The 27,506-nt window shown below is 40.7% G+C and overlaps 1 protein-coding gene across 1 annotated transcript in view; it reads right to left on the reverse strand.

The window, feature by feature from the left end:
- Window positions 1–21,976, reverse strand: part of PREX2 (phosphatidylinositol-3,4,5-trisphosphate dependent Rac exchange factor 2) — a gene marked incomplete at its 5' end in the record, with an annotated part of 182,657 nt that extends 160,681 nt beyond the window's left edge. The window contains one exon of the mRNA XM_082310168.1: window positions 21,836–21,976. Coding sequence (XP_082166294.1) covers window positions 21,836–21,976 — 141 coding nt within the window. The remainder of the gene's footprint in view (window positions 1–21,835) is intronic.
- Between the last annotated feature and the right edge of the window lie 5,530 nt (window positions 21,977–27,506).

Genomic DNA, 27,506 nt, shown 5'->3' on the forward strand with positions numbered 1-27,506 from the left:
AGCACACTACCCTCTAGTAATTGTTTTATTTTTTTTTTTTAAGCTGAGAAACACATTCTGCCACGTAAACTGATAATCACTTCTGCATAAGTCATTAGCCTTTACATGCAGAGCGGAAATCTCTACTGCTTCAATAGACTAACTAGTAATAATAAAAGATTAACTAATCCTCAAAGCTTACCAGAGCAAGAAGCACTTTTCTTGTGTTTCACAGCTATTTCCAAATAGTCAAGGAACAAACAGGAAGACCTAGGAACCCAGAATTTCAGTCCAAGTTTTTTACACAGAGTGCACTCAAGTGTTCGTATGTATTAATTTCTGCTTACAATTTATTGGCTTTTCCTGCCTGTCCTCCTGCCCTCGCTCGCCATTTCCACTCCTGTCATCCACTCCTACCTCAGAATTCTGTTGATTTTTGCTTTTACACTTCTTCTCCCTGACCCTGCATTTATCGACACATTCATCCTGCATTTATTGAGTGGGAGAAGAGGCACAAAGTCTTTCCCAATCCAGGTATAAGGTTTGATACCGAAAGGGTCCAGACTATCAGAAATGTAACTGCTCAGAAAATCCCACTCAGGCCAGTGGCTCTGGACTGGAACAGGCTCAGGGGCTGTAGAGAGATGGCAAATGAAGAGTGCAATCGGTGCAGCGGTGTGCAGGGTGCCAAGAACACTGAGTGCAAACAGATTCTGTGCGCAGCGACGGTAGAGGCTTCTAATTAGCCTCCACCGAGCGCTTCCGAGCTTTTCACTTGGTTGAACTGACTGGATCTGCACGCAAGAGTAAAAGCCAATTCTCCGACATTAGGAGAATAACCCCACCACATCCTCCACTTTGCCTCCCTCTCCCTCAAGTTTAGTAAAGTTCTATGACATACGAAGGTGCCAGTGTACTAACCAAACACACAGAGAACTCTATTCTTGCATCTTATCTGTTTATTAAGAGCAAATGTAGTGTGCTTTACTGACTTGGCCATAAAACAATAAAGATAAGCTTTTCATTGGTGCTGAGTGCTGCATGCAGAATGAAGTTACCACTCAGTGTGCTGTACAAAGTCAGCGTCACCATATTTTCCCTATACTATAAAATTAATAAAATATAAAAACTCTAAATACCTCTTTTCACCTTAAAAACTTTAAGTACTACATCATGAGACCAAATGAGTGGGTTTTTTTTTTAAATTAAAATTAATAAAGCACTATCTAGCTACCTTTTGCTAACACAGAGCAAATACATATCACTCAAAGGGACCAGTTTATATTTAAATTATTGTTAATACCTGAAGCACTGTTTTCTCTTACCCCATTGCTATGTTTTCCCTGCAGTACCTTCAAATTAACCAGCCCTCCCTTTTATCTGTTTCCAAAACAGTTATCTCAGCCAGGTTCCCAAAGCCTGCTGCTCTTTGCCCCAGCAGTATCGATGGCTACTCTCTCATACCAGTGATCTTGTTCAACAGGACGGCGGATCAGCTTTTCACATCATGTTTTCTTGCACTATGGCAGGCCAATCTACCTTAGACAGAAGCAGCTAGAGGTTCAGTATTTCAGACACATCAGTAGGAGACAGCTAAATTTACCCTTCATGCCATTTCCCTAACCAAATCCAGGAGACCCATAGAAAGCTTCCAGCGTCCATAGGTACACATTCAAACTTAAAGTTACCCATAATTATTAAAATGCTTGAGCTAAGAAAATAAAATTCCAGACACTCAAGTCTCTTCTGCCATTTGTTGTTGGCAGTTGCTGTAGCATTCATTCATCAGTTTCCCTCTGGTCCTCCCCGTACTTCATTCAGCAAGGACTCCAGATGCCAGTCGTCAGAATCCCCACCCACAGCAAGAAGTGGCACCACTGACAGGAACAGCATGGTCTGAGTTCCAGTTGTTCCAACTAATGAAAGCCTGAATGTACTGTAAATAACAGGCAAATCTCAGAATAACTGTGCCATTTTGAGAATGCTTATCCATTATGTGTTATCCAGCACTATTATCAGAATACACAATCTACAATACACATTAACAGTCTTTTTGGCTAATATAAATTTAACTTTCAAAGTAAATATTTGTTTAAATTAAGACAAAGCACTTCCACTACAACACTAGAGTTCCACGATAATGTTAACTTCTTAGTGCTTTTTGGAGCTAGAAGTACGTACAGTAGCTCCTGTAAAAGCCTTTAGAAACACCGACACTAAGTACGCTTCTGGAAACTTAAATATTTTATTCATGGTCACTTAATGAATTCATTCTTGCGGTTGCCAAAGAGAGGTGATAAAATCTGTCATCTCTTATCCACATTAGGGACAGACAGAAAAGACTGAAAGTAAAAAAATGGAATATGAATAAAGGAATTCTTTAACAGTATAAGAACAGTTTTCAAGGGAAATCTAAAGATGAAAAATTACAGACAAATCTGATGGAAATATTGGCTGAAGTAACACCAATAAAGAAAAATGGATTATGTAAAGGAAAAATCTATTGGTCAGCATTTAGTAAGGGTATTTAACTTCATATGGTAACTCAGTGAAAAAAAAGAGACAGCCTCCTAACCAAGGTGCTATGAATACTCCTTGAGGCAATTTCTCTTCCCCCATGTAGTGGTTTAACCTCAGCCAGCAACTAAGCACCACGCAGCTGCTCGCTCGCTCCCCCCCAGATGGGATGGGGGAGAGAATCTAAGGTAAGATTGTTTTCCTGTAATTTCCAATTAGCAGGACATTCCTAAGTATGAGCATACAAATTTAGAAGTTTATTGTGCAAAAGTTTGTTTACAGAAAATTAGGAGGAATCTGAACATATTTTCATTCTTGCATTATCACAGTACTTATCACTGAAACCATTCTTTCTCATTAAGGGAAAAACTGCACATAGACTTTTTAATTAAAAAAATCAGAGCCTCTGTGCGGCAAGAGCAGCAGTATCTAATTCCCCAAGGCCAGGTAGCAAAGTCCTGAATAGCAGTCATTAAAAGAGCATTTAAAAAAAGAGAAAATTATCAAGCGTAAGTACAGACGGAGGTTGAGATGCAGTGCCTTGCCTAAGTCCTGTCCCCGTGTGAATAGCTGGGAGTAGCATGAGCACTGGCAGACAAACTGCTTTCACTCTGCACCAGAAACACGGGAGATTTGAAGAGAATCTGAAATTTAACCAGCAGTCTGGTTCCTCAGCTCTTTGTCTTAGCCTGGGCATAGCATCAGGCTACATCATAATTGATGTTAATTATCCATTTTTATACCAGGATATTAATCATCCCCTAGAAACAGTAGATTCACATGGACAGCTGACTTCTCCTTCTCTGTACCCCGGACACAGCCTCTGCACGGGCAGCTACAGAAAGTCAGAGGGGTAAGAACCAGCAGTGACAGGCTGATGCCTGCTGTGGACGCACCCAATCTACAGGGCGCTACCAGTTAGGGATTTCACAAGGATTTTGAAATCTCTTTGCGTCATTTATCAGACAATATTCTTCCAGGACTGGCTATAGCCCTTAAATATTTTGAAGCACTCTCTTTAGGTCTCAAGCTAAATAGATGAGCTACCATTGGTCTATAGTGCTTTTTGAACAATTTTGTTGTACGCTTTTAACCAAAAAGACAAAAATGATAATATAACACACGTTTCCCACAGATACAAAATGTGGGATTTGTATCTGTTCATCAATTCAAATATCAATGAGATGTTTAACTCCACAGACCAAGGTTTGTTTTTTTTTAAAAAAAAATACACACAAAAACCCCCACAAAAACACAAATAAAAAAAAAGACAAGCTTCCAGAGAAGAAAACATGCATATAATATACAACAGACATAAAATAAAGGGAGAAAATGAAAGATTTAAAAAATTTTTTAGCGATATGTTTCTACAACAATTAGAATGGGATAAACAACTACACTCATATGTGAGGTCTGGTCATGACTCATCATGGCTTTACAATCCACATAATATTTTGGGATGTGTGTAAATTAGAATTAGAGACATACTAGGAATGGTGGGCTAGATGTATCTATATATGACAGTCTACTGAAGTAGAAACCAATTTATAAAGTGATATGAAAAGCCTTTATATAGAAGGTTGAGATTTGATAGCACCTGTGGTAGCCACTTTTCCTAACTGTGAAAATTCAGGAAGACAGCAGTCCCCTAAAATCTTGGGGTTTATTGTATTAGTAGAGGCTTTTTAGAGGCCAGAAATATTATTCTAAGATCCTCTCTGTACCAGTTATGCTTCATTTTCTCTCAAAACCTTAGAAGTGAACTAACTTTAAAATTTGGTTGCATGTGGCAAGTCTGTAGTTCATTTAGATTTTTCATTAACCAGAAAAAAACCTCAAATCTTTCACTGTACAAGACTTCCTATCACAACAGGAATATTCAATATGCAAATATTTGCTTCCCATCCATAGTGCACAGTAAAGCTATAGCTGCCCTACTGACCCTGAATGTTGCACCTATCTCTTAAGTCCAGTTATCTATCAAGAACACCACCATCTCCTGCAAGACAAAAAATAAGTAACTAAAATATGAATGATGGGAGAAATAAAGGGTCAATAACCAGAATTGCTGTGATATTCCTTTTGGAATCTCATGGGATAACTCTAGTGAATGCTTCTTCTGTTACCACTAGCCATCATATGAGAAATGTTTACTCTGCAAAATTAAAAGGTTTAGAAATAAATGGGAAAGTCAGTCTCATGCACTGCATTAGCCCAGAGCTGTTTGGTGGCTGCAAAACAACAGGAAACAGAATGGAATAGCCATTACAGCCTTTATTGCCATGGCACATTAAGACAGACAACAGCCTACAAAGAACAAACAATTTAGACACAAAATAATATTTTGCCAAAATCCTGTTTTACATGTAACAGTTCTTGCAGTCAAAAGCCAAATTATACTTGGCAAGTAAGTATGGGGAATTTTTCAGTACAAAGATGCGTAATATGCAAATGCATAAGAGTAGCCGTGGTGGTCATTTTTTTTTTTTTTTTTTTTTATATTGCAATACCATTTGGTCCAAATCTAGCTATTAATTTTTTTTTTATTAGTAAAAGCTACAAGTGCAAAAAATCATTGTTACTTTCTGTGCTGGAAGCTGCTGTAATAAAGAGGAAAACTAATTAATCCAGTATATTTCCAGTACACATTTCTCACAAGATGCCCAAACTAACTTCATTTTTCATGATACAGCAATTGCCAGCAGAAAATAACAATTGCTCACACATCCCATACAGTAACCTACATAAAATCAGTTTAAGTGTCAAGAGAACTGAGTATTTTATGTAATGCTGCCATTGATAACTGTTGTAAAGTGGCATTTGTATACAAAATAGGTTTGACAGAGAAATAGGAGAAGCTCCAGAAGATAAAAGGCAATTCCTTTTTACCAATTCGCCTGAAAATTTTGACTCAGACCCAAGAAAGTGTCTGAAAGGATCCCATTATCAAAAACATTTCTCGGTGAAGAAGTGTACTGCAAATTAATTTGGAAAAGCTATGTTTTACTGGATTGTACACATTGAAAACTGCATTATAAAATCTAAGTTAAGAACTTACCAAGATTGAGTAGTAACTAGTCAACTTAATGACTTTAAAATTGACAGTATAGCAGACGATAAACTACTATAACTATAAAATAGAATTCACTTTATTAAAAAAATGTTTTTAACTTAGCAAAAGTTTCTTCACTTAGTCTATTGAATTATCAATTAATTGTACCAGTACTACAGTTCCTGTTAGACTTTTATCTTCATGTATTCCAACTAGAATAACCTTTAACCATGGCTGAAGGTCATCTCCACCAACTCATGGGAGTGTTCTGTAATATATGTATATATGTAATATATGTTCTGTGATATATGTATATGAAATTTGAAGACAAGCAATCTCTTACAAACTCATCAGGCTGAATCTTGACTTAAACGTTTTTTGCAGTGGGTTTTTTGGGAGGGTTAGATTCTTTGTCCTTCCCTACCTATGGAAAACTACAGCTTATAGTATAGCAGTATCAGTGCAATTTGTCCTCAGCCTCACATGAAAATTTCATCACTGTATTTGCTGAGACACTGATTTAGCAGCTTTCCCCAATTTTGTCCTGGTACAGTAGACTAAAAAACACAAAACCAAAGCACGATTCTTTTTTGCAGTTCAAATCCTTATTATTCTGAAAAGCTTTCAAGTCTACTGTATTCATACTCTCCTCTGCTTCCCTTTTGAGGATGTCAGTCAGGCCCACAGTAGGCACACAAATGTGAGGACTATTTAATATCATTTGATTTCATCACCTATCCAAAAGCATTCTAACCACACCACAATATATTTGAGCGTTTATAAAGAGGGAACTTTACTATTTCTAGATGCAAATACTGAAATGTAATCAAGACATGTAGAACATTTAAGAGAGTGAACCACTGCTTTTCATTAGAGATCACAGCAACTTCATACACTAATGAAAGCCAGTTCTTTGTGCATTCACACTCAGACTGAAGAAAGCTTTACCTTCTTTGGGGCCAAAGACCTCTTCCATATCTGCAGAAAACAGGAAACTTTCCTTCCCATTGTTTCTGTCCGGTCTGACTACTGTAACAGTTCAGTATAACTAAACATGGGAAAAAGTCCCTTTATTTCCTGTGAGGACAACCTCATAGCATATGGGAAGAAATTAACACACTCATACAGAATATAACTGCCAACTTCCAGGCATTATTCTTAATAAACAGGATCTCACACAGTGTCAAAAAGATAAATGAATGAGGAGTAACCTTAAAGTAAACGAAAATAAAAGTTATTGCTATCAGGTCTTCACTCTCCTGCCCCTGCCCACATAAAAATGCTTCCAGGTATATTACAATGTATTTAAATGTGGTAACCACATACAATAAATTTTGTAATTTCCATTTTGTGCTGGCTTTGGCTGGGATAGAGTTCATTTTCTTCATAGTAGCTAGTATAGGGCTATGTTTTAGATTTGTGCTGGAACAGTGTTGAAAATAGAGAGATGTTTTCGTTATTGCTGAGCAGTGCTTACACACCCAGGACAGCTGACCCAGACTGCCCAAAGGGATATTCCACACCGTATGACATCATGCCCAGCATGTAAAGCTGGGGGAAGAAGAAGGAAGGGGGAGACGTTCGGAGTGATGGTGTTTGTCTTCCCAAGTGACTGTTAGGCATGATGGAGCCCTGCTTTGCTGGAGATGCCTGAACACCTGCCTGCCGCTGGGGAGTAGTGAATGAATTCCTTGTTTTGCTTTGCTTGCATGCGTGGCTTTTGCTTTACCTATTAAACTGTCTTTATCTCAATCCACGAGTTTTCTCACGTTTTACTCTTCCGATTCTCTCCCCCATCCCACCAGGGGGGAGTGAGCGAGCGGCTGCGTGGTGCTTAGCTGCCAGCTGGGGTTAAACCACGACACATTCATTAATTCCAACATTATTATTATTAATGGTAGTTATATGTTGTTTTGTGTAACTAAACTATAGTCAACATCTTATTAGAAAACAAACCTTTCTACTTAGAGAAAACAGCAGATACGATCCTTCTACTTAAGAGGTCTCCTCTGTAATTCTAACCCACAGAAAGATCTCAACACTGCCATAAATATTTCCAACATTATGAAGCAATCTGAAACTTGTCACTTTCAAAATGTTAAATCAGTCAAACATCTTGAAAACCTGAAGGTCTCTTTTACTGGTAAGGTTGAGATCACCTAAAGACAGCTCATGTTTTGCTCTCTTTAAGTACAAAATTCTCAATTATCTCTTGATAATTATTGAAACTCCATATTGTATCACAAAATAAATGAAAATAAGCCGACAATAACTAAATGCAAAGGTAATGGTATTTTCACACCTCAAGCTGACTGTATTTGAAGATATCCAAGAAACTGCATTTCTACCTTATTGCTAGCTACACTCACTTCAACCACCCAACAACACAGTTAAATTAGGTGCCACTTGCGGTCCCAGAAGTTAACACTGCAAAAGCCAGTGATGCCGGTCCTGTTTACAGAAATATTACAATTTCAGGAAATCTCATCCCATACATACATGTTTCAAAGGGGGGTTTTGTGTGCTTTTTCATTTTTAGAAGAACCAGTAACCACTCCCTCTCCCTTTTCTATCTTGTTCATGCATTTTTTCTTCATTTCCAGTATTCTCCCCCTCCTATTTCCAGAGCACAGTTTCTCCTGTAATCTCACACCTCTCGTTCTTCATATTTATTACTGTTGTTGACTACTTCTGTCCTTCACTGAGCCCTCTTTCCACACCTCTTCCCCATACACTGTTTCACACTGCAAAACAGAATGGTGAAAAGGACAGCAAACAGCAGCTACAACTCATACTTCAAGCACCGCTGAAGGGCAACGAAGTTGGTGAAGGGTCTGGAGCACAAGTCTTATGAGGAGCGGCTGAGGGAGCTGGGGTTGTTTAGCCTGGAGAAGAGGAGGCTGAGGGGAGACCTTATTGCTCTCTACAACTACCTGAAAGGAGGTTGTAGCGAGGTGAGGGTCGGTTTCTTCTCCCAAGTAACAAGAGATAGGACGAGAGGAAATGGCCTCAAGCTGCGTCAGGGGAAGTTTAGGTTGGATATTAGGAAAAACTTCTTCACGGAAAGGGCAGTCAGGCACTGGAACAGGCTGCCCAGGGAAGTGGTTGAGTCTCCATCCCTGGAGGTATTTAAAAGATGGGTAGACGTGGTGCTTGAGGACATGGTTTAGTGGTGGACTTGGCAGTGATAGGTTAATGGTTGGACTTGATGATCTTAGGGGTCTTTTCCAACCTTAATGATACTATGATTGATTCATCTTCCCAAACCTCTAAAAATAGCACTTTCAATATTTAAAGGTAAATGAAGGGAGGAAAGCAGGGCCTAAGTAAGGTGCTAACTACACTTTGCAAAGGAAGGATAAGCAGAATTCTTTAATATCTTTTGGTACAAAAGAAGTCATAATTGAGTACCTCAAACATCTATTACACACGTTTGGGGGTTTTAATTTTTACTATCTGAAAACTGTTGTGCAAAAGATTAAACAAAACCAGGGTGAAGATCAATTATACTGACACCAGAAGAATCCATCCCAAACGAGTTTAAAAGATGATCAGAAGCATGAAAGGGCTTTCATAACAAGAATAATTAGACTTGGACTTCTAACAAGAAAAATAGCGAGGCAAGTACTTAGTGAATTTTTCAGGCAAGACATTTAAAATGAGCAAAAGGAATTATTTTGTGGGAAACACATTCAGAAGTTACTGGTGCCAAAAAAATACATACTGTATAAAAATAAAGTAGGTAAACTCAGGGATTACTTAGTTTGCATCCAAGCCCTACATCCACAATCTCCAGTACAGACAGCCCCCAAACCACTGGTGCCTGAAGCTGGGAAGGATACACCCTCCTTAAGTAATGCTACTAACCACCATTATAAAGAAAATTACTGTGATAGACCTATTATTAAATCTATCACAGCAATTCACAGGTTTCTTCCAATACTTCTTATTTTAGGTCTTTATCTTATACTGCAAGTTCATTTTTAAGTGGTATTTTATAAGCTTTCAGGAACAAAAATCAGCAGGCACTGGAAGGAAGGAAGCAGCTATCATTATAAATTTAGGGTGGCCATTTTTACAAAGGCATTCTATGAATCAGGACGTATGTACTGCCTTCCTGCTTTATATGGCTTCTGCAAAATAACTCTTCCCCACAGACAATAAAGGGATAAATAGGAACTAATCAGTGATGAACATTTTACAAGTGACAAAACACGAACTCTACAGGTACATGCCACTCTTTCCCTCCCTCTACCTAGTAAGGCTTTGGTATCTTTTTAATGAAAGCACTGCTTATACACTGCAGAGCTTCAGTTGCTTCCACGTCTGTTTAAGTCTCAAATGCCTCTGTGACTCTTAAAGCAAAGTCCCTTTACCACATGCGCACTACAGAATCCAAGGATGTTGTCTCAAAGCATCGTCTCATATGCTATTTCTTCTAGGCATCTGGATACACCATATGCTTACATTCCTTGGGTAAAGTAACTTAGCACATACTAAGCAATAAAATGAAGTGATTTTCCAGTCTTGTTACAGAAATTCATAGCATCCCAGAGATCAATCACTTTGTTATACAGTACATCATTTCAACTTTATAGCTTTGTGCTTTAAGTGTCCAATTTTTTTCAAAATGTCATAGTAGAGATTAAGAAGTAAAAATATAGCCAATTAAGTTTACAGAAGAACCTGAGAATATCCTGAAAGTGTATCAAAGGCCAGGGAAGAGAAATCTTGCTTACCATTCTTCCATTTTGTACCTAGTACTTTCTAGCTTATTTCAATAACACAAAATGGGAAGTTGATGACTCTTATGGTATCTTTTGTTGAAGAAAATACAAACTAATGAATTATTTCCGGGCTTGCTCCACTTTCATGCTGTTACCTAGTAATCAGTATTTAACTTCATTCTCAATCTGGAATTAATATAATAACATAAAACCAGCTTTGTTTTAGGTACACATTCATCATGTTTCAAACTGTCATGCTTTTGGGGGTGGAGGGCAGTGAGGACACAAATACAAGGTTTGCCACTGGATGTGTCTCAAAGTGCCTCACCTACTTCACCAGTTTGCGCCTATTACAAGGTAGTCTTTCCAATACAGATACTTGGCTACCAAACTCGCCCTTCACAGCTTGCCAGCAAACTCTTCCTCAACAAGCCCCAAGACACAGGTCTCTGAAGGCTTTCTGTAAGCACAACTTCATGACATTAGTAAGGTAAAGAAATTAGGCTTCTCAAAAAAATGGACATTTACAACAAATATAACAAGTATAAGCACAATTCTAGCCCACGTGAGAAAACTCTCTTGTAGTTTAGCCTTTCTGACTTACAGTTCCTGAAACATGTCCTAGCCATTTCAGCTGGGGACTCAGAGGTCACAGCCACACATATGTTCCAAGTGCCACCTTCAGATTTGTTTCTCAGACTGCCGAGTACGTGACACTAATCATTGTCCCTCAGCCAGCCAGACCTGGCCAGCCTTTAAGCTCTGACCAGCCACTACCCAATTATGTTTTCTCAATTGCTTTTCTGTGATGCAAATAAAAACATCTTTATTACTTACCAAGAGGCTGAAGTCCCAAGTACAAAGAATCTCCCATGGCCCAGCTCATACCTAACCAGCTACAATGAGGATTAACTGCATAAATCTCATGGATAACTCTTCCTGACCTAGATACTCTCCATGTTTGCAGCCTATTTCTCCCTTTCTATTCAGCCTGCCAGCTGACTGCTCTTGCCTAATCCATGCTATTCAAATTGATTTATATCCCTGATGGAGCTCTTAACACCTCATCCTTAAATATTACAGAAGACACCATGCACACACCTCAAGCAACTCAGCTCTCCAATACATTACCACATTCCTGTTGAGATCGCCTTTAACACGTAACTAACATGGATACCTGGTAGGGCAACAAATTATTTTCCAAGACTTGGCCAAGAACATTCTGACTCCACTAAAGCTCCTATGTCACATCATGTTTGATTTTGGCATAAGGAGGCTGGGATTGTTGAGTCAACGTGTAGGAACACATCCATCCGTCTCTCTAGGAATGACTCCATTTAAACAGCCTGAGAAATTAACAGTGCATTTCACAGGGCAAAACAGAAAAAAACTTTTAAAATATAAATTCACTTACCAATTGATACTGGTCACTTGCTCTAGCTGTTATACTAGGCAAAACTGTATTTAGGAAGCAAACATGTGAGTACATGTAACGTATTTAAACTTCAGGTATAAATATCAGCAGCTACAGCCCAATTTCATTTTGAAGTGAGAATGCCTACAAAACTTCCCTAGGAAGGTCAAGGAGTGGATTATTTACTCTGCTGCATTCAGCAAGATATTACCAATTTGTCAGGGGGCCTGCATCACACAAATGACACTGAAATAAAGAAAGCCACCCTCCTACACCTCATTACTGTTCTCTCCACTGCTCTTCAGTTATAACTGTTTCTCCTACCCATTCCCCTACACTAAACTCGTGCTCTTCAGCCTTGAACTTGAAAGCTCATGAGGTATGCCAGATGACTTGGCAGCCAGGCTGCCAAAAGCAAAAAGGAGAATCAGGAGGGACCTAAAGTTAAGTGTCAGCCCCTAATATCTCAGTTCTGTCCCTACAAGAGGATAACTTCAGCTGTGAACAGTCTGTGAGAGAACCACAGGAGCAATAAAGCTTGCACAAAATGAAGCTGGCTTTGAAGAATTATCCTTGCAGTTTCTCAGACATTTTAAGTAGACAACCATTCTTCTAGCATCAATCATAAATAAAGGGAAAGGACTGCTTTGCTGTTAGAGTACTGAACTGGGAATCAAGACATCAGATTATATTTCTGGCTCTGCCACAAACTTCCACCGGGATCCAAAACTCGAGATCTGTCTCTAAGTTTCCCATTTGTAGAACTACTCAGATTTGATTTACTAATGACAGCAATGCACTGAGAGATCTCTGAATAGAAAATATTACAGAAGCGCCAGATTATCTTTTTCCTGACCAAATATAACACAGTGGAAAAAATATCTGTGTATCTGAGTTTCCTCCTGGATTTTGAATATTTGTTTGCTGAACAGTATAGCCTGGCCATTTGCACTGCAATTTCAGAGGACAGAGGAAAAAGTAGAGGTGCAACCCTGAAAAATTTGCTCTCCTGAAGAGTTGAAACTTCAAGACAGTCTGCCTTTTTCCCCATCATATCAATAAATTGCAAAATTGATGAGTCGTAAAGGTTGGAAGAGACCTCCAGAGGTCATCTAGCCCAACTGCTCGAGAAGAGCAGTGTCAACTAGAACAGGTTGCCCAGTCCTGCCCAGTTGAGCTTTGAACAAAATACAGATATTCCACAGCCTCTAGGCAACCTGTTCCAGCTTTCAACCATCCTCACGATAAACAATACTTTTCCCTCTCACACTGAGTTGCAACTTCCCGTTTTCCATTGCCTCTCCTTCTTCCACTGTGCACCTCTGAGAGGAGTGTAGCTTCATCTCCTCCATATCCACCCATCAGTGAGATGCAGACAACAATAAAAATTTCACTGAGACTTCTTAAGGTCAAAGAAACCTTGTTCTCTCAGCCGCTTTTTGCAAGTAACATGCTTCAGGTCTCTCATCACCTTGTTGACCCTCCACTGGACTTGCTCCAGTACATAAATTTATTTCTCGAACTAGGGAGCCCAAAGCTGGGGCCACAAAGGTCTCAACTCTAGAGTAGAGGGTAAAGAATCATTTCCCTTGACCAACAGCGTCACTGTTGCTAAAATAGCCCAGGATACTGATTGTTTTCCACACTGCAAGGGTGCAATGCTGACTCATGTTCCAGTTCTTGTCCACGAGCACTGCCAGAGCCCTTTCTGTAAAGCTGCTTCCTGGCCCCCAGCCTGTACTGGTGCATAGCGTTATTCCACCCCAGGTGCACGACTCTGTGTTCTCCTTCACTGAACTTCATGAAGCGCCTGCCAGTACTCAAGCTTCTTGAGATCTCTCTGCTGAAAGTACACCTCCCTGTCCCACCATTCAGGACATTACTGAAGACACGATACAGTATTGGTTCTTGAGGGACACCGCTCATACCTGCCACCACTTGTGGTTTGTGCTCTTGACAACACTCCCTTGGGTCTAACAGACCCACCAGTTTCCCCACCCACCTTCTTGTCTATTTATCCAGTCCAAATTTATGAGATCTGACTATAAGGATACCATGTCAGACCACGCCAAAGACTTTGGTTAAATCAAGGTAAACAATATCCATAGCTCCACCAAGTTCCCTGAGCCAGTCTTCTCCTCATAGACGGCAGCCAGGTTGATCAGGCATGATTTACCCTTGGCAAATCCCCAGAGGCTGCTTCCAATCACTTTCTTTTCCATCAGCTGCGTGGAAATGGTTTTGAAGATGATTCACTGCACCATCTCCCCAAGGACTGACGTGAGGCTGATGAGCTCGTGCTTCCCCAGATCCTCTTCCTTGATCTTCCTGAAGCTAGGTTTGACATTTGTGTTTTCCCAGTCATTAGGAACTTCCCACAATCACCATGGCCATTCAAAGATGACAGATAGGCCCCACATTGACATCAGCCAGCTTCCTCAGATGCATCCCATCCAATCTCAGACTTGTGTATATCCAATTGCCGTAAGTAGTTTTTAACTGTGCCTTCTTCTACTTTAGGCAATGACACATTCTCACAAAATCTGCAAGTAAGCTTCGAGAGGCCTAAGGGAAACCCTTACCGGTGAAAACTCCAGGAGAAAAAGCATGCAGTACCTCAGCCTTTTCTATGGCCCCTTTTCACAAGGCTCCCTGCCCCACTGAGCTGCAGGCACACATTTACCTTAGCCTTCCTTTTGCTACCAACGTACTTACGGAAGTCCTTTCTGCTGCCCTTCACATCCCTCATTTCAATGCCAGCTGAGGTTTGGCTTTGCTATCTCCAGTCTTGCATGTCTTCATATTCCTCCTGAGTAGCCTGTCCCTAAGCTCTCTCGAGTCCCACACCAATATACACGATCTGTTCACCAAAGACAGGGACAATCCTGCTCAGTACGAACCAGAAAATTGAACCAACATGCATGCAGTTTAGAGTTAAAGCAAAAATAGTTAAACAAAATTCCTGAAAAAGAATATGCATTAGTACATAACTATACAAAATTATTCACAATACTTATATAAAAAGGTAGAGCCTAAATTATTCTAATTCTTAATAAAAATTATTATCTTATTCAAGTCTATACTTGATTCATGGGTAGCCCAATTGCTTTCCAAACAGGGACATATACTTAACATACAGACACATGGTCATAGCCTTCTACAGACTGGCAAGTTGCCCCCACCAGTATCTTAGGTCAACTATAGCCAGTTTGGATTTGTTTATTTTGGCCAAAATACAGCTCCTTTTGGTTTCCAACGTGAAGAACTTCTCAGTTCCTCCTATAGTGTAATACTGTTACTAACTTTGAATTCCTCTGCTTTGAAAAAATTGTTCTTCATGCTAACCCTACCAAAAAAATACAAACCAACCTTGGAATGCATAGTTTCAAAGCACTTGCTGTTTTAAAATGGTGACAAAAATTACTACTGAAGAGGGTTGAAAAATATGTCTCCATAAATATTTGAAATCACTGCAAACAGCATACTATTCAACAGCGTTAGGCTGCACAGAGTAACTTAAGTCTGGACATATTGATTGACAGTCCCCTCCAAATAGTCTCTTCTAAATTAGCAGCTCACATTACAAACTTGTGAAATGTATGTGGCAGGAGAGTTAGGACTGAGCTATAAGGCAGAGCAAAGGAATAACTGGAACACTGCAAATAGACTGATATTTATAAATACAGATAAATCAAGAAGTTGTACAACACCCCTAAGCATATCACGGTCTTCAGCATGATACATCTTAGTCTACAGTAAGTCTTATGAACAGAAAAGTTTCTTAAATGCTATGAAACAAAGATTTCTCCTTTCAGTATTTTAGACTTTTCACTGAACATCTAAACAAACCACCTTTTTTTCTTAAAGAGCAGCTTTCCAAAATATAGGCCAAGTACATCTGAGAGCAGTAAGAGGAAATCCATTGAAAAATATGAAACAGCTCTCTATAGTGCAGTATAATACCTTACACTTCCAAACAAGATAAGATACATGCTTGAAAATTCTTCTGAACAACCTCTGCTTTTTGCCATTGTCATTCCTTGCATGAACTCTGTGCTCAGCTAGTAGAGATGCGAATAATCTTTCTTGCTAAGCCACTCCATAAAGCAAGCATTCAACCTTGGGGGCAGGGGTTACAAAGAAATAAACAGCTTTTAAGCAGTTACCCTCACTCTGATAAACACCACAGGTGGTGCTATTGATATAGCCAAGCAAAGTCAAATAAGAATAGAATACCACATTCAGATTTTTTGTAGTGCCTAAGCAAGTTAAGAACAGCAGAAATTGGAAGTGAATGGAAAAGATATTGACTTTCTATGGTAATTGTGTTTGCACTTCCTTTTGACTTTTTATGATGAAGTCGCCATAGAATGTTGTTTTTCTTTTCCTGAAGAGAAAGGAAATCACATAACCTTATCAAAAAATGCAGGCAGCTAAAACCCTTCCCTTCCATTCATTTAAATCCCTTTTATAAAATATAAATGCAATTATGCAAACCATTATGAAGTCACTAATCATTACTGTAATTGAGATATACATATAACATGTTTAGAAAGTTGGACTCAATGATGCTTATGGGTCCCTTCCAACTTGAGATATTCTATGATTCTATGATATATACACATATACACAACAACAACACACACTATTGCTATTGTATCAAACTACAGCCATAAAATATTATCTAAAAGTGGTTCTTTTGTGAAAGGGCCAACACCTAATTTCATCATCTAGCATAACCATTTGAAGAGTTTCAATCCAGGACACAAATCTTCTATTGCTCGTCAGGGTTAGTAACACTGAATTTGACTAAGGTTTACCTGGAGTCTCAATTACTATTAATCACTTGTCCAACTAATCAGTCTGCTCAACAATCAGAGAAATACTTATTGAGCCAAGAGAAAGGAAAGGCTCAGTGTGGCAGGGAAATACAGATCCTTAGGTGTCACACAGCCACCAAGGAGGCTGGGCAATAGACCTTATGAACAAAATCTCTTTATGCCCATTGAAAAGCAAGGACTCGGCTTCCCTTAACAGGGCACACATTTAAAGAAAATAAACCCTTTTTACACTTTAGGGCAAGCGGAAGAGAGAAGATAGTACAGTAGTATTTAATGGCATTAAACTGAGATTTGAGAGTTAACTGGCAGAAATGTATATAGATCCACAGAAGAGATTCTGTAAACCATACTATAGTCTACATAATAAACTAGCTTTTTTTTTTCCCCCCAGCTGCTTCAGGATCTAACCAGTCACCCTAGCTGAGGCCATGGGGTTTTGGAAGGCTTACACAAGTGCCAACATCTGCTTCTATTCCCATCAATGTCAAATTTGTCAGAACACGAAACTGCACCAGAAAAACAATCCCTGTCAGAAAAAATATACTCTACTTCCATGGTTATCCCCTGAAGTACCAAGTGCAGCAGATCTATTACATTTCCAATTTCTATTCCAAAATATTTTTTCCCCAAACATATATATACACATTTATATATATATATTTTAGATATATATATATATATACACACACACCTACTATTGTATCTAGCCTATTTCCCTGCAGTGTATGTGCATCCTGAAGTTCTTCATGGCTTGGTTTGCCTTTACCAGCCAAACAGTCAGCGTAAAGCACAATCATAAAAACTAAGCCTTATACCAAGTTACAAGGTGACAAATTAAGCCAGCCACTTTTTGGCAACTCTTTACTATTAAATACTTTTTAGTTTCTCGGCAACTTCTACCACAGTTTTACTAGTCTCTTTACTGCTAGTACATTGAGGGTTCAGGTAAGTACCCCTGTTTTTACAGTAAAGGAAACCTTACATGAAAACATTAAGCAAATTTAAAAAAACTTATTTTTTAAAACATTCATTAAAAAAAATCAAGTACATTCCCCAGCATAAAATCGTGGACTAAGGAAAATCTTGGAAAAGTTGATTCAGTTTTACTCTAGTTAGCCAACTGTGCTTATAGAGCAAAATAGGAAATACTCATTTTATTAACACAGAGCACATTAGACACTTTTGTTTGCTGTAAAGAATGAAATAGATAAAGTACATATTGATAAAGTCACAACATTTTTTAAAAAAAAGCATCTTTACCATGAACACTAAAAGTAATATTAATTAGTCAGTTACACAGTTGGACGACACAAAATTATTTTAGACACAGTAAATATTCACCAATTGTTGTTTTCTCTTCCCTCTAGAAAGTGCATTTTGGTGAAAAAAGATTCTCTTCTATCCTTGCAAGTACAGCTTCTCTTTCATTGGCAAACAAAGATTTCATCATAGGAAGACAATATGATCACCAGAGAGATCACCCAGCAGCAGAAAAATCCCAATTGCTAATTTAGCCAGTAAAGTATCAATAGTTTGTAACCGAAACCTCATATTGGAGCTCTTAATAAACTCCAACTGTAGATATAGTTTTCAAAAGTGTTTTAGTGCCTCAGGTAAATTCTTCCATCGCTAGATTAATTTCTTTTAAGAAATGCTACATGCTAACAAGAACAAAATCTCTGGTATTGCAATGACACTCCAAATGTTATAATGAAATGTTTGAAGGAAAAGTGTAAGCCTTTCTTCATAATTTCGTGTGCATGCCTGCTCCCTCCAACATTGCTGCAACTACTGGGGGACTTAAGTTTATCCACCTCATGTATGTTTACATACCTCACTCAGATGGGCCCAAAATTGTTATTGCTCAGTATTACTGATGTCTCAACATACTGAGCTACTGTAGTTTATAACTGGAAGATTCAGGAGATCCGAAAGAATAATATTAATACAACCAGACCTTTCCACTCAGATTTGATCTGTGATGAGTGCAGATTAAAAACAATATACTGTATTTACACAGTATAAAGCCAAAAAGAAGAGGTGAACGAACTCACATGGGAATGACTACTCGGCTACATCTATCTAATAAAAGCATTAATATATTAAATCTTCTGCTTTGCACTTAATAGCCTTGTAGACTTTTGACAGAATACACAAACCAAGCTGTTTCTTACTACACTGATGATAACTGGAGGATAAAGAATCACAGAGGAGTAGGGGAACAAAAATATGTTAAATAACCAACCAGAAGTTTGTCCTCAGTGAGACGCTCTTTAATTCCAATATAAACTGAAGAACCTAAATAAATCTAACATATAACAGACATGTTTCCAGCGTAGGGAAACCAGCAAAGCATTTCCCATGTTGACAGACACCAGCAAAGTCACTTCCTCCTTATAAGCTCTTCATTCTCCAGCCAGCCCCAAACTGTACCAGGCAAAGGGCCATTTCCCCAACGTGACTGCATCAGCAACAGTCTCCTCCTCCCACCACTCGGATAAACCAGGCTTACGCTTCATTTCCACATCTATTTATATTATATACTGCCCATTGCAACATTTTGCCTCAGCCAAAGGGGTCGTAGACATTATCAATTCACAAGATCTCATGAAGTACTCTGGAAAATGAGTTGCGTGAGGTATGATGGATGTTATGCTTTCACACAAATCCCACTTATATACTGTCCCTTTCCTACGCAATAACAATCAATTGAAGAAAAATTATTGAATTTTTCTGTTCCTTAATTTAACTGCCTCAACAGGGCATGTACACAAAATAAAAATTTCAGTCCAAATGACTGAAAAGTTAGCTGTCTTGCCCACCACTACTACACAAGTGCTAACGTACTTTTCCATATGAACCATACACATCATAAAAGATTACATTCTGTAACCCCACAGAAGAAATAGACTCCAACCCTGAAACCACAGGGTTTTTTCATTTATCTAAGTGAACACTCTGTTCCTATTAACTTCAGTGAAAACTGCAGGTACTCCGTGCAAACCATCAGTAAGACTATAAATGGCTTCAGCTTTTCAATCATAAAGGAATCACAGTTTCTACCACAATGAGCTTTACTGATGATGTTGAGACCTGGAAGCCTAACTCTTAACTTTTATTGGAACTTCAACCCCTTCGGCTGCCTCTACTTTAACAAGAAGTCCTGCAAAATAGGATAGGGTTTGGACAGAGAAACAGTTGGTGCTGGGACCCCACACCGTTGGGGGGGGGGAAATGTCACTTCAGACTAGCTCTAGTCTAGTCCAAGGAACTGCACACTCATTAGCAGCCAAATGTGCTCCTACAGAAAACCTTCCAGTTCACTTCCATCCAAAGGAACCCAGGCTGTGTGCCCCAAGACCACCGCACGGTGTGAAACAAAGTAAGCTGAGATAGTGTTTCTATCTCAGAAGAGCTGGTCCTAGGAAAATGGTTTTAAGAAAAAGAAAGGGAACCATAAGCTTAGGACACCTAAATGAGAGGATCTAGCCTCCAGATCAGGAAGTAACCATAGGAACAAGTACAATGATGGTTTTGATGGCTTATGTAAAAGAAACGGGACTGTCTCCATACTGGCCCTAATCCAGAGTTGTCCCCCTCGTAAAATCCACACCACAGGACCACAGCTGCTCTCAACAGCAGTCCTAGCAGGTAGGCCAAGGAAAGCTCAGGAGTTGTTTCCTCAAACCAAGGCTGAGGTACGGTTGAAACGCGTGACATTTCCCCGTGAAGGATTTACATCTCTGAACTGTCACTTGAACCCTGTTCACAACCCTTAGTGAATATAAAAAACTCAACGTAGGACAAGGTATTTAACTCCAGGACTCCTCCCCTTCTCCACATGATTTATTTGGATCATCTTGATCCATACTGCAAAAAGACTTATTACTGAATTCAGTATTTGGATGCAACTTGAAATACATACAGTCTGCTCTTTAGAAGGAGCTGAGCACGTACTGCTTGAACACCATTATGTGTTATGTCTTAACTGTAGAGTCCAAATTTAAAGATATAACAAATTCTTTAAATTTGCTGAAACGACCTAAGACTCTGACTTAAACCAAATTTGGGGCTTAAGATAAAATACTGAAGAACATTCCCTTAGGATAGGTATTTTTTACAACAGGTAAAATCTGATTGTTAAATGGAAACCTGTAAAACTCAATCGCACAGCCACTTTCTCAAATACATGTTAAATTTAAAAAAAAAAAAAACAAAACACATTGGACCATTTACCATTTTTCATGGTTCTGCTGAGGATAAACATATGGAGAAAATAAGCAACTCTGTAGATCTTATTTCACTCCAGTGTCTGTGCTTTTATTCTCCCTGTCACAGCCAAGCTGAGAATTTCCTTTCATGATAATGAGCAGAAAGTTCACAGATCTCAAGGCAGCAAAGCAGGAAGTTTGCAGTTTGAAGGATTTCCCCTCTTCAGTGGGACAGGGGAGGAGAGAAGAGTATGAGGGGGGCTACTGTGAAATCTTTTGCAAACTTAAGCAGCTGATTTGGACACATTTATCTCAACAGGGTCCTGAAGTGATGCTACCGAGACCGTGTGCAAATGAAACACTGCCCGCATCTGTTCTGTAATAATTTGTCACTTTGGCTTTTTGAGGGAGTGAAAACTCCTGCCTGTCTGATTAGGGTGTTACCTGGCACGAATAATCCTATCACCAGCGCTAGTCAGATGCAGAAGGAAGCTAGAACTGCTGCAACACAGCTCTCCCCAGAACGGCTACCTTCCCAGCTGACCCCTGTATCACAAGGCAGGAGTGAAGGCCACACGTGGCTTTAATGGCAAGCAGCTGCTGCACACCAGCACCCCCCCCGTCCTCCTCCCTACCCCCCTGCACCGCTGCGTTTCACGCGCTATTGCAAGTCGTGGAACTGTGAACACAAGCCCCCGCACCCGAGGCAGACCTGGACCCAAACACATCCCCTCCTCAGCCTCCGTGCCCGGAGAAGCGCTGAAGCGAGATCACCAGCGCAGGCTCTCCAAGGAGGGCGGCTGAGGGGGGGAACACACGACGCCTCCCCAGCCATTTCAAAACCTGTTCCTCTCCCTGCCTTTAAAGCAGAAGCAGCCGCCCCGCAGAGCTCGGGGCGGGAAACCCTCTCCCGGCTGCGCGCCCCCCGTCCCGCGGCCGCAGCAGCAGCAGCGGCAGCGGCGGCAGCCGCGGCAGCAGCCGCCCGCCCCGCGCTGGCCGCCGCCTTCCCCGCGCGCCGGCGGGACCCGGCGCGGGGCGAGCGCGGCGCGGCGAGGCCAGGCCCCCCCCGCTTCCCTCCGCGCCCCGCCGCTCACCGACACCAGGAACTCCAGCGTGCCCACATAGTCCCGCTCCGTCTTGAGCAGCTCGTTGAGGACGCAGACGCGCAGGCGAAGCTGCTTCTCCAAGTCCTTCCCGCTTTCCCCCTTGCCTTCGCCTTTGCTTTCCTCTGTCATGGTACGGCGAGGAGGAGCGGCGCTCCCAGCCCGGCGCCTTTCCCGGCTGCAGGCAGCGCTGCCTGCGCGCCCCGGCACTGCGCTGCGGACAAGGACAACAAAAGACCCCGCCAAGTTACATAGCGGGGCCGGGCTCCGGCCGGTCCCCAGCCGCGCAGCAGCCTCAGCCCCTTCTCACCCCGCTCCAGCAGCGGCCCGAGGTCCGGAGGCCAGGAGCCACCCAGCGCCGGCTCCTTTCCCGTCAGGAAGGGGACGCAGCCTGGAGGAAACGAGCGGTTCCCAGCGCGCCCTGTGCGCAAAGCCTCCGCAGCAGCAGCACAGGCTTGGACATTAATCAAAAGCTTTGTATCCATGTGACTCCAACCCCTTCCCCCTCTTCGCTAAATCTCAGGAAAAAGGAAACAACTTCAGGGAAGGTTGCGTGCCAGCAGCTGCCTGTTTCACACACAAGCTGCGAGCTCCAGTTTGAGGCTAATTGGAGATCACCAACAACAGAGCACAAGAATTATAAAAATGTCCCAGCAAGCTGGCTGGCCAGGGAATCAGCAGTTGTTTTTGTTTTGGTTTAATCATCAGGAAAAGAGCCGTTTCAACTTTCCCTTCCACACCTTCCCACGAGACATATAGTACAACATATATCGCAACGGATATGTATTACAAATACGTGCTTTGATATTCCTTTGCACAAACGTACACAACTAAGCATGTGGATGTGCTAAGCAGGTACAAACAGTATATTCTACAGTAGGGACAGAAAAGTTTCTCCAAGACAGGGGTTTTTTTTAGGGTTTTTTTGTTTAATGAAACAAGGTGCTATAAAATCCCCAGGTTATACAGTTTTCCTGTCTGCACTGGAAGTTCAGATTTGCACGACACATTAAAAGAGTAAAAAAGAATTCAGCAACCTTTTCAAACAGTTAGCAAAAAGTATACAGCTACTTTCTACAAGACGAATGGATTTCTTGAAAGCTGAAATATGTCGGGATGCTACCATGTGAATTTTGAGACCACTGCTGAAAGCTAAAAGTTTCTCTGGCTAGCTCTTCGATCTGTGACTGGAAAGCAAATCCAGGAATTCAATTTCGAGATTCCATATCAAAGTATCTTTCTCAACCTGCAACCTCCTAAAAGGAAAGAATAAAATGGAAACCAGGGTGTAAAACTCTTCTACAGCCACAGTACAAGCGGAGGCAGCAAGAACAGTCCTTACTGGGAGAATAAGCAAAGACATCCGTGTTCCGATAACTAGACATCTTCTAGCTGTCTGCCTCAGACATCTACTGGGAACTGTATTCTCCGTTTCCCACAAGATGTTTCTCAAAGAGCAGAAACAAAAAAGCCTGTTTCTTTGAATGTGTCCTACTTCCCTGCATCCTGCCCTTCCCAAACACACACAGCTCCTCCGCATAAAACCTAGGCAAGAAGCAGCAGTTGCTGGGGCTGGTTCTGCTCCATGTATCCTGCTCGGCCATTTATGCATGTGCAGACTAGCCCGCGAACTTGCCTACCGACAACAGTGTAGCTCTTTCCTCAATGGGACACTATCCCATTCCAACAACAGGCACTGATTTTCATGAAAATCAGAACTTCATGTTTTTAAGGACCTCACTCCCCTGCCAAATCTGGTTCAAATGGACTGATGGACTGAAAACAGACTGGGGCAGAAAAGCCAACGCAGTTCAATCATTGAAGCTTGTTCCCTTGGGAAACCTGTCTAAAATGGACAACGTGTCTGATGATTCGCTAGAAACTTTTTCACCCTCTCAGGTGGGCTTCACCAGTGAGGCAGAGAACCGAAGTCCCAAAGCTCTGTGGCATCTGCCCTGGTCCTGTGGAGGAGATGAAGTGCTTCGCACTTGCTTGCACTAGCACCAAGAAAGCGGATGCTATGGTGGAAGGGAAAAAAAAAAAAAAACAAAAAGAAAGAAGAGTGATCCACTGAACCCCATGATAGCACAAGTTTTCCCAGGCGATAACCAGCAAATGAATCCGAAACCACCGAAGTAAAACACCAAGCTACTGCTTTCACCAAGCTACTGCTTTCCCACTCCTCAGTGCATGTGTGTGCCCTTCCTCAGGCAGTCATAGCCAGGTGCCTCAAACTAGTTGAATTTCCTGTTAGCGAGTACCTTTCTTTTAGGCAAACAGAAATAAGAGAGGGCTACAGTTTCTGATTTCGGACATTCCCCTTTGCTCTTGGCTTCAGCCATGTGCCATTAGTTTTCACAACCCACATGCATGCTCACAGACCAAGGGGAAGGCTAAAAGAGGCAGGAGCAGCAGCTTACTGTCTTTTTCTTCCCCATCATCTACAGCAGTAAGAATCCCTTCCCTTCAAAGGTTTGTCATCTCATTGCCAGGAGACCTTGAAGCCTAAGTGATCCTTGTCCCAGTTTACACTCCAGCTGTCCTCACACAACTGATTCTTGCTCCTTCATTGAGGCAGGCAGCTTGCAGCTATTTGGGCCAGCAAAAGCATAACTGACAACACCGAAGAGATTTTTATGACTCACTTAAGGCCACTGAACCCAGCAAAGCGCACAGCAGATGTGCAATGATAGGGAAAGTAGTTCTAAGTACCAGACACAATCTATGGAAAACATACGTGCATACAAGCTTAGCCAATTTTCCTGACAACCTGCTTGAAGTACTAAAGACAAGGCCAAATTACTCTTTCCCCCCTAGTTTCAGGAAAAATCTGAATTGCTCCAATTGTAGCTTTCATTACACCAAAATTGGAAAAAAAATAAAATGAAAGAGAGGTAGACGAAACAAGATGTTGTAAGCAACTAAAGAGCAGATTTAGGAACTATCAGGGAACCTGACTAATAGGTAGCACTACCTGTCTTAAACACAGAAACAAGTTATGATGTAAAACAGTATATTGATTATGCTAGCATGTGTGAGACAGTAATTCTTGCTCTCCATGGGGAAAGCTATAGGTTTGGGGAAATTACAGAAATCAGGTTGTTCCCATGGGATAATGCTGCACCTTTGGAATCCAACAAGAACTGTTTCGGTCCAGGAGTACTTGAGGCCCAAGTTTGAATTCTGTTTAAAGAGTCCTGTTGAAAAAATATGGCACTGCACAACTTTTGGCCTATTCGCAAAACCACATAATCATTGAGGATGGATGGGACCTCTCAAGATCATCTAGTCCAACCCTCCTGCTCAAGCACGGTCACCTACAGCAGGCCGCCCAGGACAAGTTGTCTAGCAGGTTTTGAGTGTCTCCACAGATGGAGACTCCACAGCCTCTGTGGCAAATTTCTGCCAGTGTTTGACCAGTGTTCTACAGTAAAACAGTAGTTTTCTCTTGTGTTCAAACAGAATTTCATGGGTTTTAATGTGTGCCCATTGCCTCTTGCCCTATCTTCTCTTCCTGAGAAGAGTCTGGCTCCCTCTTCTTCATTCCTCCTCATCAAGCATTTAGAAACACGGATAAGATTGCCCATGAACCTTCTCCTCTCCAGGCTGAACAGTCCCGGCTCTCTCAGCTTCTCCTCAGATATAAGATCCTCCATTCCCTTCATCATCTCTGTGGTCCTATCTGATGACCTGGAACAAGTTTCCAGATATTAAAACCTTTGTGCATGACAGACGGTAGTAATTAAACTTCAATGATCTGCCATGACACTTGTGTCCTCTGTGGGAAAACCACATGGATTTGTTTCTGTGTTGCCACTGAACGATGGCTATCAGTACAAGACAGTTCCAGTATCACATGTGAATGAAATCAAACATTCTGCAGGCCTTACTATTTTGTATCACAACACTGTGAAGGACTCTTCAGTCCAGATGGGAATTTCAAATTGTCTTTTTTCAAGAGAATGCTGAAATAAGTTTCTGAAGCTCTATCAAGAGATGGGATAGTTTACTTTGCAGGCTGCTCACCAATGTTGAAGACTTTTCTCTCACCAAGAGAGACAAGCCAGCCATTTCTGTTCCCCTTGTAGAAGACATTACTGGGGGGTCCCCTTTCTCCAGGTAATCTTTATAATGCAGCAATTTCTCCCTAACCTTTCCCCCTAACAATCTTCACTAGCAGAATTAAAAAAAACCCACAATATAAGAATTCTTAAGAGACCCATCCAAGAAATGTGATTAACAAGCAATACTAAAAAAGCTCACCTCAATAAAAACAGTTGTTTAGAGGTGGCTCTGTACTGAGCATTAAAAAGGTTAATATTTAAGGCACTAGCTGTAAACTGTTATGAATTGTTGAGGGGTGAGTAAATGGAGGACTTCACTTTTGACACACTGCTGTCTTTTCATTCACCACAGAGTTTACACTAAACCATCTTCTGAGCCACAGGTTTTAAGAAGTCATTATTTGTACGGAATGGACCAAAATAGTCAGTTTTGTAATCTTTCTTTGTGGCATTTTTGAAGGAAGATAGAGGTACTTAAACCCCAGAGACATTTAAATGGCCCCAAGCACCATATGTTTGTGGAGGCAATGTAATATCATCATCAACATAATGCTTAGAGTGAGCTCATATAATCAAAAGATTTCTTCAAGTATTCTGAATACCAGCTGGTCCCCCCCAAAAAAGAGACTTTTTTTTACCCCAAACTGTTACAGTATTACTTTCCAAGTATTAATACACTGGACTTCACCACATATAGTTTTTCCACAAGCCTCTAATAATGATGCATATCTATCTGCAAGGCTTTCAACCGTTTTTATTCCCACCAGCCAAAGAGACACAGCAAACATCTGTAGCAAACACAAACTTAACATTCAGCTTTCCTTAGCATGTAAAGAACTACTGTGTAATCCAAATCTAATTTATCAAAAAATAAACCTAAAAGGATATATTTAGATTATAACTCTTAAGAAAAGGGGTGATTAGCAATTCACTTGAAGGAGTGTGTTTTTACTTCCCTATAAGAATCAGTTGTTCCTTCAAGAAATCCTACGGCTAGATGCCACATAAGTCTTATAATGGCAAGTGATTACTACAGATGGTTCTTTTTCAGAAGGATATCTAGCACGAGCCAGCATGTCTCCAGAACTTCAAGACAGGAGCGCAGTTAGTTCACATACCTTTTGAATTTAAATTAGTATTAAAAGAACTCCTCAGGAAACTCTAATTAGTTCAGGAAGAAACTGACCTTACATGGAGCCAGCATGATAAAATGGAAATGGTCTCCACTAGGTTCTACACCAGCTTAGTGTACTTTGATGAAAGCTATTTAAACTAAAACCTCACCTTATGTAGTATCTAAGCAGAAGGACAGGAGGGACAGCTGCAGACAATTACTCCACCTCAATTTCAAGAGGACATCTGATTACACCTTCTTCACACTAGACATTTAACAACCTTTTTTAAGGGAGTTCGGTAGGAAACTGAAAAAAAATTATAAACCATGCAAGCTGAAATAAACTGAATATAATTTACCCAAGTTATCTCAAAAAACCTCCCACATCTTACTGAGAAATAAAACAGATTAAGTTCAGAGTATACAAGGTCTTTCATGTTGCTAGCCAGATTTATATCACTCTGGATTCTCCATGGGAAAGAAA

Source organism: Platalea leucorodia (assembly GCF_965183815.1).
Source record: "Platalea leucorodia genome assembly, chromosome: 1".
NCBI lineage: Eukaryota > Metazoa > Chordata > Aves > Pelecaniformes > Threskiornithidae > Platalea > Platalea leucorodia.